Source organism: Molothrus aeneus, chromosome 15 (genome assembly GCF_037042795.1).
Source record: "Molothrus aeneus isolate 106 chromosome 15, BPBGC_Maene_1.0, whole genome shotgun sequence".
Taxonomy (NCBI): Eukaryota; Metazoa; Chordata; class Aves; order Passeriformes; family Icteridae; genus Molothrus; species Molothrus aeneus.
The window spans coordinates 14,049,598-14,064,256 of NC_089660.1; the positions used below are offsets into that span (position 1 = coordinate 14,049,598).

Genomic DNA, 14,659 nt, shown 5'->3' on the forward strand with positions numbered 1-14,659 from the left:
GATAGGGACTATGAGATCTACTCAGTTGAGCTTGAGAGCTCTAGAATCACAGACATTAATGACAGAAAAAAGCCTATTAGGACAGCTATCCCAGCTGCTTTGTTATGCAGAGTTATTCCCTGTTGTAGACTAACCAATATTTCTTCCAGTCTTGCTTAATTGTGGCATCTCCATTGGGAGGCTATTTACTGAGCTTAATAGATGGGAAGCTTATCTAACATTCATCTTAAATTTCTTTCTTTCTTTTTTTAGTTTCATGCCATTAATGGTGCCATCGCTCTTATGTTCTAAATAATCACTTGCTCTGTTTGATCCCTTTTCCAAAGATTAATGCAATGTTCTATCTTCTTTGGAAGCCATCCAAACAGAAGTTCTGTTTTCCTTAATATAAGTTCAATTCCCTTATTTGTGTTATTCCTTTCCATGCTTCCTCTGGTTTTTGTATCACACTTGCCCTGATTGTTCCTCATACAACATCAGGTAAGCAACTTTTACTCTGTGATGTAAAACTTGTGCAGTGTATTTTTATCTGGTCATGAGTCACATTAGATAAACACATTTCCTGTCTGTGCTATTCCTCTTTCACATTCTGGGGGTTCCATTCAACAATATGTCTGGAGTTACACCTCAGATATCTGTTCCTGTTCCAAAAAGAATTTATTGCAGGCAATTGCTTAGAAAAGGGCATGGGTCTCCTGAGTCTCTGAAAGCTGTGTAGGAACCTAAAATTAATAGGTCAAATAATAGATTTCAAACTGTTTCTCAAAAATCATCCTGTCAATTTGTACATTTTATGATCACCTATGCAGAGGAAAGATGCATAATTCTAGGTCACTGTTTAAGAAAGAATAAAAGTCACAAAATCTGTTTGTGATCCATGGTCAGCTAGTAAATGTTAGTTTCCCATTTCTTCCAGAAATACCATTTCATAACAAGGTAGAGGAGTAAATAGAGAGGCAGATTTTTGAGCTGAACCATTCTGTATTCAGGTCTGTTTGTTTGGGATTTTGTTTGTTTGTGTTCTCTTTTTTTTCCCCCCTTGTTTTTGGTGTTTTCCCTCCTGCAGTATGATTTCATGGAGCGTTTGGATGGCAAGGAGAAGTGGAGCGTGGTGGAGTCGCCGCGGGAGCGCCGGAGCGTCCAGACCCTCGTGCAGAACGAGGCCGTGTTTGTGCAGTACCTGGACGTGGGCTTGTGGCACCTGGCCTTCTACAATGATGGCAAGGACAAGGAGGTGGTCTCCTTCAGCACAGTCATTTTGGGTAGGTACTCCACCAGCTGGGCATTTTTCCTTTCTGTTTATACCCTCCCTTACCCAAAGTTGGAATATTTTTCCTGCAGTCCTCAGTATTTAGCCTGTTTGTCCTTATGTGATGCTGTGCGTTTTTTTCCTCAACACTGCTCTGGCAAAGAGTCAGTAATGGTGTGTGCTGACTTTAATTCACTCATTTTTCCTCTTAATATTTTAGCATTCCCATAGATCTTGAATTTAGTCTTGGAAAACAAGGCTCAGAAAATTCAGTGTGGTTTGAAGCATTCCCCAGTTAATATTCCCCTCCCTTATCTCTGTCATTTTGATACTTTTTATTTGCTTCTCTGAAGATGCTTCTTTACACCCAGGTGGAATAGTATCCAACAGGAGAGCTGTTTAATCTTGGTGGAAAGACAGCTCAAGAAAATGACACCTGCAAATGAGATTATTGTTTGCAGCCATCCTAGAGATTAATTGAGACCGTTAATTAGCTGTATGTTGCTTTACATCCTACCAGTCACCTAGCAGTGAGTCGTCTCCTCAACATAGTGGAAGAACATCCAGCTGCAGTTTTGTTAAAATAGGATTACATTCAGTTGAGAATCAAACTGAGTCTAAATTCTCCAAGCTTTATTAGATTTGTTGTCCTTTGAAGCTCTTAATGAACTTTGCTGACTATCTTTTCACTGTGGTGTAACAAATTCTGAGGTATCCTTTGTGATATTCTGTCCTGGCTGGGGAAATCTGAAATGGCACTGTGTTGTAAAAATCTGTAATTCCTCTAAGTCAGGGATACTATAAAAAGTAAAAATGAGGTTTTAGATTTAATAGTCAGAGGTGGTTTCTAGTCTTGCCTTATTAATAATATGTAGCTTAGGTTTTTTTCCTTTTACATTAGTATAGCATTCATTTTGTTGGCCTAAGTCCCAAAGGGTGTAGGTGAATAATCAGTACTGTCATTAAGTACAAACATAATTGTTTCTCTTACCCTGAATTAAGATGAAAAAAATACTTTTCTATGAATGTTAAAAAATTGATATATACATGGAGTGGTTCCACAAACTATCAATTACACAAAAAGCTTTTGTATCACTTCTCTAAACTCCTCCCCTGCCAAACCATGACATTATATAATTTTTCCCCCATATTTCCCATAGAAGGCTTTTTCCACTTCTCTAAAAACAAGAATATTTGTGCTCATATCTTGTTATGCCCCTGTTGTGCTTAGAAAACCTTAGGATATTATAAGCTGCCCTTTACAGGCTTTTCTGGTCAAGGCTATAGCTTTCAAGAGCATCAAAGGTGTAATAGCCAGGTAGGCTACTTGATAGAGCAATGATAGTGATTGAAATGAAATCTGGAGAAAAATATGGTGTTTTATCTGGTTCTACACACCTTGTATCAGATGCTTCATAATGAAAGGCTTTGAGACAGCTGAACATCCCTCTGGTGTGGAAGAGGAGGAAGAATAACAGAAATTATGTTAACGTTAAATACTAAATTGACCATGATTTTGAATACATAGTAAATGCTTTTGTGTGCCATGAAGCAAAATAATGAATAAATCTATAAACAAGCTTCTTCATGAGACAAATTGATATCTTTGAGCATTACATTTCAATTTTTTCTTTCTATTGTTTATATGACTCATTTCAAGAGCCCAAGCTACTGACATCTCTTTAAAAATTTGCTTTAGACATTTTGTATTTGGTGTCCTGTAACTGTGAAATTAGATTTAAAGTTCTACTTGAATCCTTTTCTTCTTTGCAGTTTAATGTGACAAATAAAAATACTCTCCATAGTTCTGTTAGTTCCAAATCCAAATTCTCTTTCCTATGTTGTCCGGCAGCTTGATCTGGTGCCTGGGGCTGACAGAACCATTTAGTTTGGAACCACAGGTCCCACAACAACAGGGAGTGATAGTGAAGAGTAATATTCAAAAAATTAGATTTTTGTTCCAATAATTCACTGTTGAAAATATGTTCTGCTGAAATCCAACAGCTTTCAAATTAAAATAAATTTAAGAATTAATTTCAAAAATGGAATTTTATTTTTAGATTGTTATTATGCAAAATAGTGTATGCTTTATCCAAATGATAACAGAAATTGTGGAAAATAAGTATTTTGGTGCAGCTGAAATATTATCAGGCTTATGTGTCTACTCTTTTCATATTATTGAGGTCATCAACATTTCAGTCAGTCACTCAAACTCTGATATTAAACTTTGTCCTGTGTTTTTACAAAACTCTTCTTCATCCTCTTGCACAGCCACCTGCATATTTTTATTCATTTCTTTAAGGATCGAGTAGATTTGCCAGAGCAAAAGAGCTCCTCTTTGTCACGTTCAGCAGATATTTTGTCAGCTTAATTAATTAGGCTTTAAATGCCTGTAGAAGGAAAAGAAGAGCGAGTCCTTGGGGTGATCAGTTTCCCATGGCAGAGTGGTTGAGCTAGAAGAGTTTCATTGCAAAAGGGAGAGTGTTGATTTTCCTGAGGAAGCATTGTGTTTGCTGCACTGTATAAACTCCATCATGGCTGTAGAGGTCCTAAGACCTCCTGCCTATTTTTGGAACAGAGGATTTGAGCGCTATCAGAAGACCTTGGGTTCTAGTAAAGCCCAGAACTTAATATGTGACTTTAGTGTGTCACTACATCTCTACATGTACTCATGCTCTCATGGCACTCAGTGCATTCTGCCTCACCTGAACCTTGTGCTGCTAATGTTGTTACGGGTTGTACTTCTAAGTATCGAGGACAAATTAAAATGGAGAAAAAATAAACAAAAAATCTGTGGCCTAAGTAGGCACCAACCAATTAATGTGCTTGTGATGCTTTAATTTCAGACTCAGTGCAAGACTGCCCACGTCATTGCCATGGGAATGGCGAGTGTGTCTCAGGTGTCTGCCACTGTTTTCCAGGATTTCATGGAGCAGATTGCGCTAAAGGTATCATTTTCCCCATATTTACAAATAACCACAGTGTGTGTCTGTCATCTATTGATCTACAGTGCCTGCTAGCTAGCATGGGTCTGAGCTAGATTCAAATAGAACAATTTGCTTTTTTTATTCTTAGATCTTGAGTTAAATATGTTCAAGAGACAGTATTGCCACATTTCCAATGAGCTTGCATAGCTACAGCCTTTTTTGTGGCAAAGGCAGTAGACAGAAATGGCAGAAAATATTTATTTTCTGGAAAAGTGGATGAATTATCAATGCTTTCTGATAATCATTAGCTGGTCTGGAAGAAAAGACTGGTTGTCTTCATTGATAGAGTCTAGTACATATTCTGGCTTGCCTGAGCCTTACTTTTAGTACAAAGCATCTTTCTTGCATATAAAATTACTCTTTGACCAAAGGAACTTTGCCTTTTGTAGAAAAATAGGTAGGACCTGATAAAATCTTAAAATAAATATTTTGTGAAATGTCAATTGTAAATTTAACGACTAAAACTGGGAAATACACTGCTATCAAGGATTAAGTAGAAATCTAAATGACATCTATGGATTGGCAGTATGTGTTCATTAAGTTTTTCCGAGAGTTTTGGATAGCAGTGGTAGGGAAAGGATTCACAAAGAAGGACCTCTTTAGTTTGTACAGCCAGTAGCAGATGTGTTGTATAAATTTAGTGGCCTGGTTGCATTCCCCTCTGCTCCTGAGCACACTCGGAACATTTTACAGTTTGCTTCCTTCTTAGTTTGTGTGAGATTTAGGCACACTATCAATATCATGCTTACAATTATTTTCCAGGGGGTTTTTAGTGTTCCAAGAGGGAAAGCCTGGTGTTTGAAAGCTTTTTAAGATACCTTGAAGGGCCTTAGAAATTTGCTCCTTTCTTCTTGGACTCCTGATGCAGTCATGAGGAGAGTTCATTGTGCGCCACCTCTCTCACTGCTGTGGCACATCCATGTGTCTATGAAATACTCCTTGAGTAGCTGCTCTAGTTGTACTGGAGTGAGTAATATCTGGGTTTTGTCTCCACACTTGGCTCTTGAAGGTGCCCCGTTACAAAAAAAAAAAAAGGAGAAATAGAGAGTCCCAAGGGCCTTGAAAAACTAAGACTGCTATTTCAGCATTCACCCTGCTCATTTTACAGAACATTCAAATAGTTGTTTGATTACCTGAGAAATTAAGACAGCTGGTAAATCTGGAGAGGAGATATCTGTAGTGCACAAAGTGAATGGTGTGATAACGTGAGCTATAAATACAGACTGACAGTTCTGTGCATTTCTGTGGTGTTAACCTGTGAAAGTATGCATGCAGTGACTGTGTGCTTCACTGCCATCCTTCACACATACATGGCCATTATATCAACTCATTTGCATTTTGAGTTGTGCAGCAATCCTGCATTGTCTACTGCACCTCTGTGTAGCACTGTGTGCTGTGTTAGTGCTAGAAAACACTTCGTTCAGGCTGTGACAGATGAATAGCTTTTGAATAGGGTGCTTGTCAAACTATTTGTCAGGCTTCTCCTGCCCCTCAGTGCATTTCCTCTGCTTCCTGCTTTGTCCTTTCTGTGTTGTCTCTTTCCCCTCAAAAGCAGAAATGGTTTCATGGAAGCTTCCTTCAGCTCTGGTACTGTTTTCTTGTCAGACATCATGGTATTTCTAAAGAACAAAGAAGCCTGAAAAACTGCACAAGATGAGAACATGGGTGTGTTGACAGAACTCGTGTTTCTGTGCTGGAACAGCTGCACAGCGTTACCCTGAGAGCTGGGTGTAAGGGCTTTTTGCCTCACCTCTTTCATGCCTGTTCTCACAGCCACAGGCTTTTCTGCTTACTTGAATGCTTTTCATATGTGCGAGCAGTTTCAGAACACAGAAGTCAAAATTGGGATTCTCTGTAGGGTAAAACACAGTAAAATGAGATACAGAATTACATCTTTTCCATCATACTATGTGTATGGACACATGTTTAATGTAAATTTATATTTGAACTGTCACAAATATGGAAGGTTAATGATTTTTTTAATTTGATTTTCTCAATTATTATTTCCTTAGCAATGCATCTTTCAATATCTCATTTCTCCACCATAAAATAAGTTGAGTCAAGACTCAAATGTGGAGAAAATGTGAACAAGCTCCTTAGATGGCTTTTAGAACTTGGTCCATGGAGTAACAGCAGTCTGAGAGCTTCCTTTTGTGTGAACTTCAAGTTTGACAGATACAAAACACAATCCTTCATCCCAGGACTGATCCTGAGGCCATCAGAGGCAGTGAGACATCAGGGGAGTCGCTGCAAACCATTTGCAGGCAGTGCACAGGGACGCCCCATCCACGTGGTTCTAAAAGATAAAAATGAAGGAAAGCTGTGAGACACAGCACAGATTTGACTTCAGATCCATTAGCTTCAAGAAAAACTATGAAAATTATTGGAAAGAGATGAACTTTTGGCCCAACCCACAGGGTGTAATGCACTTTCGTACCCAGATTGAAATAGAACGAACTTCACCCTCTCAAACACTCCTGCCAAACCCTGTGTGGGGTATTTCTCTATTCTGTGGAAATAGCTTATTATCTGGTATTCAGTATCAGCAGATTTACTCCATTCTTGCTTAGGCAAAATTCCCTTTGGAGTTTATCCTTATTAAGGTTAACGAATTCCATCTAACATACAAAAAAGGTAATGATACATTTTGATCTCATGTGGATAAGATATGGCATACAAAGAAAAAGAAAATCTGATAATCAAAGGATAATTCCATGCAGAGATGTGTCCTGATAAAGCAAGTGTGTACAGTTAAAGCCAGTGGAAGATTTGCTGTGAATTGAACTGCACTGTGAGTAACCTCTTGTCCACAATTACGTGTAGGAGCTATTGGTGAAAAGTGATTCTCTGGCCAAGGATCAATTAAAGAATCAGACATGCAGCTGTGATTATCGTAATTTTTTGGTGTGTTGCACCTTTTTCTATTCATTTCTATTTTTCTGTAAGCTCTGTGGTAAAACCACTGAAGTATATCAAGAAGTCCTTCCTGCTTAGAATTGTTGCTGTTTATGTCTGATCCTAGTTTGGATTTTCAAGGTCTGTGGTGAATCTGCAGCAGGCATCCTTGAGCCTTGAGCCTGTCCTGCCTTTCACCACTTGGGAATGGAGTTCAGTGCTGCAATGAGTTGAGTTCTAGAAGTGACTCAGACTTGGCTATAATTTCATTTCATCTCATAAAATATTTGAAGGGCATGCAACTCTTCCACTCCTTTAACAAAACAACTTCCAAAGACTCTGTCAAATACTGTTTTGCAACTGTGAGCAGAGCCTCCTTTAATTTTGCATTTTAAAATACTTGGATTTGCATCATAAGCATCTTTAGCTAATCTGAAAAGGTGAACAATGCACCATCACATAGGATTTCTACATTGATATGATGAGCATAGCCTGCTAAGAGATGGTGTCCAATTTGTGAAAGAAGGACAAAAATGGAGTCAAGTAGCTTATGTCAACTGCCATGAAGTTGCCATTTAGCAGATACTTCTAGCTGATTATGCAATGTAATAAGAAACATGTTTAATATTTTAATCTAAATGAAATTAAGGCTTTTGGATTTTTTTTTAACCAGAAATTTGTGCGATGTTTGATCAGTTGACTTTTTAATCTGATTTTAAGAACTCTAATTATTCAGATTTATGTTATTCGCAATTTCTTTTCCTGTTCTCCTTGTGTGGGTTTTTCATTATTTTATTTTCATTCTGTTTGTTTTTGGCTTACTGGCAAAGGACGGCGCCACTTTAATAAGTATAAAAAGAAGGGTAGGTTTTTTTAAAATTTCTTTTTATTTCTTTTGCAACATCTATTTAGTTTGAAATAGTTACAAAGCTGTAACGTGTAGTCTCTCTCTCTTTAAATATATTCTAATGGATTTGCTGTTTGCACCACAGTAAGAATTCCTACCATTGCCATTTTCTTTGTTATGTGTGGGCTATTAATCTCTGTATAAAAAATGTAAAAAGCTGTCAATTATTAGGTAAGTAAGGGTATAATTACTAGAAGTAGCAACTCTTGCATTTTTGTAGTTGTTCTCTAATTTCAGTTGTTTGAGACTCATCTTGCTCTGAGGCTTTTCAGAGGCTTCTTGCTTTGACAACAGTGCATAAAGTAATGTTTTTTCATCCATGGAACACACTGCTTGCACTGCTTGAAACTGCTGTCTTTGTGCCATGTCCAGAATGCTCCCAGTGGCATACAATGTTCTGGGAGTGATTGCAATGGGGACAGCATTAAATTTTGGGGTGCATCCTGCAGAATAACTCAGTATTTGGTTCATCGCTGTAGAGCACATGGCCCACAGGAATGAATGATGTCCAGCTGGTCATGTCTGGGACTGTGCATCTCCTCTCTGTGTGACTCAGGGAAACACTATTTGTCATCAGAACTTGAGTTGAAGTTTTAGGAACTGGAAATTGCTTAAGCAGACAGAAGCTGCCTGGACTCTGAAGGAAAAGGTGAGGGGATGCTGAATCCCCTTTTTCCTCTGCCTGCCCTGCACATGGCCACGGCCTCACAGAGGAGATGGAAGCTGAGGTGAGGCAGCACTTTGGGCCTTTGGTGGCACAATCAAACTGGGGAAAGGGTATTGAACTATTCAAGTGGCTCCCTGCAAATGCAAGAGCAGGTTATGGATCAGAGAAATGAGGGAGAGTAGATCAAACAGAGTGATGCTATCCCCAGATGGGTTTGCAGAGCAAACATCTGGAGAGGAATGCAAGTATGAAGAGTGCCAGGTTTGTGGCATGATTACAATGTTGTCCTGAGCCATAATATAAGTTAAAGGTGACCTGTTGTGGTTAATCCTTTACACACAAAGCAAACACATAAAAGCAGCACCTGACTCCAGCAACGTACCACCTCAATGCAAGTTTAAAGGGGATGAATGGGAACCAATTGACAGATATGAAGATACAGGAAAAAATGGTGAAAATGCAGTGTTATGAACACGCCAGCAGTGTGACTGTCATCATCTTGGGGGAGCACTGATAAAGGCACTTTTGAAGAGGGGAGATGGGGCAGATAACATCTTTGTGGATTATGGAGGGAAATGGGGCCTTCAGAGGAGAGACTGAGCACAGGAAACAGCTCAAAAAAAAAAAAGCAGTTAAAAAATTTCACTTTCAAAAGCATCCTATCCTAAGTTCTAGAAAGGTTGAAGTCAGAATTCAAGCAGTGAGCAGTGTGGGCTGAAGGGGATCTGTAAATGAAGTTAGAGCATGAAGTTCATGTTCCATAAAATAAGAGACCTGAAACAAGACTGGGAAAGAAGAGCCACACAGCTGAAGGTTAGATTAATAAATTAACAACATAATTAGTGAAGTAGTGTTGCACATAAACATGACTGAAGAAGACTGAATTTATCAGTGGGGAGAAAAAGGTGTTTATTTAATGTGGATTTTATTTACTGGAAGCCAGGGCAGAATTCTGACCTAGAGATGCCATTCAGAATAAAGTCCATAAAAACTTTGTCAAAGGCTGAATGTGAGGTGAGAAAAAAATTTTAAAAAAAATAATCCAGGCTATGAACCTTAATGAAAAGTAGAATGATTGTATTTTCCACTTTGATAGAGCAAGAATGCAGGGTAGGTCTGAGAAAAAGTGAGATAGAGAAAAAAAGGTGAATCAAAGAAATAACTACTGGTAAGCATTTTAGATGTTCATAATCATAGCATGTATCATCTTACACTTACACTGTACCATTGAAGGAAGAAAAAAAAGTGTGCTCTTCTCTGGAAATGCTGCATTCCTGACTTGTCACCCACACATATCTCACATCCTTTCTTGCAGTTGACAGAATCCAGCATGTTCAGCTTCTCTCTTTGTATCTCTTTCTGGGTGGGTTTGTTTTTGGGGTTTGTGTATTTATGTGTGTATGTGTGCCAACTTCTGTGCGTGCTGCAGCAGCGGCACAGCCCTGGCTTGTCACTCAAATCTTCTCTCCCAGTGGGTGGAAGCATCATTTTGATACTTGAACAGACAAGGCTGCCTTTGGCAGTGTTCCCCACCAGCAGTTCCCACCTCTCTGACTCAGTACCTTAAAGTGCCTTCGTTATAAATTTTCTTCTTGTTTTCCCAGTCTCACATTTTATTAGCAGGCTATTTTCATTTCTTGCTAACTGGTCATGTCCTCAGTTGCCTTCAAGGCTTTTATGTGCAGGGCAGTGATTGCCTGCCTGCCCTTGTTTTTCTTGGTTTTACAGAACTGCATTCCACTCTAAAAAGGAGCTTGTGCCATTAACTCTGGCTAATATTAATTACAGAATAAATAAATAGGCATGCAGCCTATTTTGACAATGACTGACAGGCATTGCTGTCTATCAGCTGCTACCTGGCCTGCATGAAATGAGATAGTAGCTTTGATCCAGTGTCAGGCAGACAAGGAGAGCCAACACAAAATCCATCACTGCAGCTCTTTCTAATTGGCAATTTAAGCAGGAGCCAAGGGCTGAAGGGGTCACAGGCTGAATTCTTTGAGATTGTGAGTGCTCATGGCTCCAGAAGGGGCTCAGGGCAATAGGAGCCATCGTGTCTGGTCTGAGCTTCCTTCTCCATCCTCAGGGATCCTCCTGGAGATTGGAAGTAAGAACAGGGGGCTGGATGGAGGGGCTGGGCTCTGGAGTTCTACAGCAGATACCTTGTTAAATTTCTGTTAGAACACAAGGCATTTAACACATAACATTTCACTGCTGCCTAGGAATGTGTACCTGTCCCTCCAGTACAGTGTAGATTGAGCAGGAGGATTAGCAGTGCTCAGACTGCTCCCTTTTCTGCACCAGGCTGGATCTGGTGCTCATACCCTCTGCATTCTTTGTAAGAGAATATTTACAAAGTTGAAATAGCACCCAGGAGCTGCTTGTAGCATTGGGAATACTTGTGTGTATAATACTTCAGGTATCTGGGTATATAATTAAGTATTTGAGTATATAATACTTTAAGAATATAAATTTCAACATGCAAAATATTAACTTCACATTGTTCTTAAAGTTTCTACAGCTTCTGCTGATTCCAGCATTGAATTTAGGGTTATAAAGAACTTATCTGCAAAAGATCTTGTCCTGAATCATTTTAAGTGGGGATTCCCCTGTTGTTTAGAAGTACATCCTTCATTCTTTTTGTTATGGTTGGGCCTCTACAGGGAAACAAAAATGCTTTAAATTTTTTAAAGAAATGTATTTAAAGTTGATAAATACACCTAATAGTTGCATCTCATGTGGCAATTTATTAGCATGTTTTCTTTATTAAAGTACCAGTAAACATACAGGTGAATTTCTCTATGTGAATTACATTGTCCTTTCAGATATTTCTGAGTTCATGCTGTAGCCTATGAACTTGAAATTATGCATGATTCCTTTTCCCAAAGAGCTTGTAGAATAGTGGTGCAGCTAAGAAGGCAGATTTATTCTGCAGGAGAACATTTTAGACAAAGCTGAAAGGATTAAGAAAAAAAATAATGGGTAATACTGAGGAATTCAGTAATGGAGGAAGAAGAAAATAATTGACAGAAGTCACTGATGCCAGTGATGGACAAACTATCATAGGTGGAAAGTGGACATGTAAGGAATTATAATTCTCTGATTTCAGCAAACACCTGGGTATTTTTGTGTGGTCATTCACTACCCCACCTGGAGAAACTCAGGGACCAAAGAGAGCCACAGGCAGCAAGTACTGTAGCTGAGCTGGAACCAAATTTTATTGGTTTAGTATTATGAGACAGTTTGCTTTGCTTATGTTCAAGATGGAAAGCACATGGAAACACAGTAAAATCTTATTAATGGATTTTTCTTTAACAGCATTATGTAATATTTTCATACTTAATAAAACCTGGGTACATTCATTTGATCTTTCACAGCTGCCTTTGAAGACTGCTGTGTTATCAGTTACTTCTCTTTCTTCCCTTCTTAAACTTGTGCAGCACAAACACATCTACTTGCACCAATATCTTCTGTTTTAATGGAGTTCCAATAAGTAGAATGTTTCAAAAGGTTCTGAGTGCAGCAAGGAAGTGGACATCCATATAAATACATGTAGGACAAAAACCATTGTGCAGCTTAGTTCTAGCAAGCCAAAAAGCTTTTCTTCCTTCCTAATACTTCCATTGGTGGCCAAGAATTTCTCTTCTCCCATTCTGCTCTGCTGAGCTGAATTGTGCTCTCTGTGCTGTATGCCTTGTAATTTGTTTTTGTGCTTAATTGGTTAGCTTATCTAATTGTATTGCAATCTACATTTTGGTTTTATTTTGCTTTGTCTCCCTGGAATTGTACTGGTGTTTGTTTATTTCATTAAGTTCTAAGGGTTCATCCTGGCAGTTGTGTTGGGATCATCTTGGAGTCCTTGTGATGATGGTAAATGTCATTGAAGTGACTATGATTAAGCAGTACTGTAAATCACATTATAGAAATACAGCTGTTGTCAGACATCCTTAGACATTTGCCATCCCTGAATAACAGAAACAGCCCTGAATCACAGCCTCAGATTTCAGCATGCATGACTTTTTTCACACCTACACTATATCTGGATTCAAAACTGTAATTTAGATATTTTCTATATTTAGTTCTTACTTCAGTAAGATTAAATTCAGTTAACTGTCATCCCCCTTCTCTTTCTCAAACAAACAAAAAATCTCTAATTCAAACGTAGAAAAATGTTTAAATATCTGCAGCTAATGTGGAACTGTGCAGTTAAACATGTTATGATTTAACTTTTCTGGTAAATTTAACAAGGCAAATAATAGTAACTGAAATGAAACCAAACCAGCCTGCATTTTAAATACCCTGAATGCTGCAGGCTATGGGTGCAGTTCTGCATCTCCTGCACTGCTGTTTAGCCAGAGCTAAGCCACTACCACAGGAGCAATAATTTTTGCACCATTCACTGGCAATGGTGTAAAATTTACCAAAAATATTGGAAGAAATATTTCACCTTTTTTTGTTCCTTTTTCTAGAAGCATGAGTGACTTTGTGCAGTTAGTGCTTTTCAGTTGTGGATCACAGCACTTATGTTTGGAAGGGAATTTCTGGTATTTGATGTTTGTCCTTACTGCTGCTGTTTGTGAGCATCATCTCACTGCTGCTTTTTTCAAGCATCATCTCTTTGACTCCTCACTGACTCTTTCCACTGAGATGGCAACTGAACACTCTGAAATAGTTTAGTTCTGCCTTCCTCCACAGTTTTCCTAGTGATGAAGTTATCAAAACATAGGAATGAATATCTACATGCCTGTCTATGACAGTAGCTGATTTCAACATCTGCTGGTTCCCATCTGTTGGTAGGAAGTAAAACTTGTTTCTCTGCGTGGTCTTGTAGCAACTTCACTGCTTTTATCTAAAGCAGGAATTTCACAGCTCTGATTCTGTGTTACTCCCAGAAAAGGAGTTGGTTTGGTTGCTTTGGCTCTTTTCCTTCCTTTTCAAAGGCATAAAATAAGTGGCAAACTGATCAGTCTCATTCTTCTGTGTTAAGTCAGAGCCAGAGCAAGGGACTTCCATTTCCTTGAATGCATTGATGCATGTGAAAAAGAGATTGAACTGTGCTGCTCTTTAAGGGTGCAGCAGAGAGGCAGGACCTGATGTGGGTTGGCTGCAAATCACCTTTTGCTCTGTGTGGGGAACAGCACTCTTAGCACAGGCAGTGACAGTGCAGACCTTCTGCCAAGGTGGAGAAAGCAACAACCAGGCTGACCAAGAGCTGAATCCAGAGTGTACTGACAGAACAAAGTCCTCAAGACATTTGACCCCTGGCACAGCTAGCTGATTTATCAAGTGTCAGTACACTCAAATGTCCTCCTTTTTCTCCATCTCCAATTTGTAGATTGTTTTATGCCACTATGCCACTTGAAATTCTTTTTTTTTTATGTGCAGCTGTGCCTTCTCCAGTGAGACAGAACAGTGGTCTCTTTCCCTCCCCTGAAGCACTCCAATATCTTCATCTAAGATCCTTGTTGGTGGTTAGTGAGATTGTCTAAGCTCATCTTCACAAAAGCAGTAATGGGGCTGCAGTCCTCTCAATTTACCATTAAAATAGTTCTGAGGTATTTGATATTGGCTTAGTTTTGATTTCCTTATTCTTATGGACTGCATTATTGTTACTGCAAATATTACAGGGGTTAAATAATCAAGCAAAATTTACTTGTACCAACAGAGCAACCTCAAAGAGACTGTTGGAAAAAATTGTTGCATTTCTGGAAATTGGTTCTAGTGTGGGAAGACACATTTGTATTTCTTACATAGATTTTTTTGTAACAGTTGTTAAGCTAAGCAATTATCTAATGGAAACAGGTACTTTGTGCAATGGTAGAGGGGGGAACAGCAAGTGTTTTCTTTTTGATGGATAGGCTCACACTGAAGGCATGAGAAAAAATATGACCTTTGTGATAAATTTGGGCCAAAGCAAGTTTGCTGAGTGTTCAGAAGAATGTAAATATTAATTG

The 14,659-nt window shown here is 38.8% G+C and overlaps 1 protein-coding gene across 1 annotated transcript in view; it reads left to right on the plus strand.

Annotated features, from left to right (window-relative positions):
• TENM2 (teneurin transmembrane protein 2) overlaps positions 1–14,659 on the plus strand; it is a 619,525-nt gene that overhangs the window by 509,666 nt on the left and 95,200 nt on the right. Inside the window, exons 11-12 of the mRNA XM_066560474.1 lie at positions 1,067–1,262; positions 4,096–4,197. Coding sequence (XP_066416571.1) covers positions 1,067–1,262; positions 4,096–4,197 — 298 coding nt within the window. The remainder of the gene's footprint in view (positions 1–1,066; positions 1,263–4,095; positions 4,198–14,659) is intronic.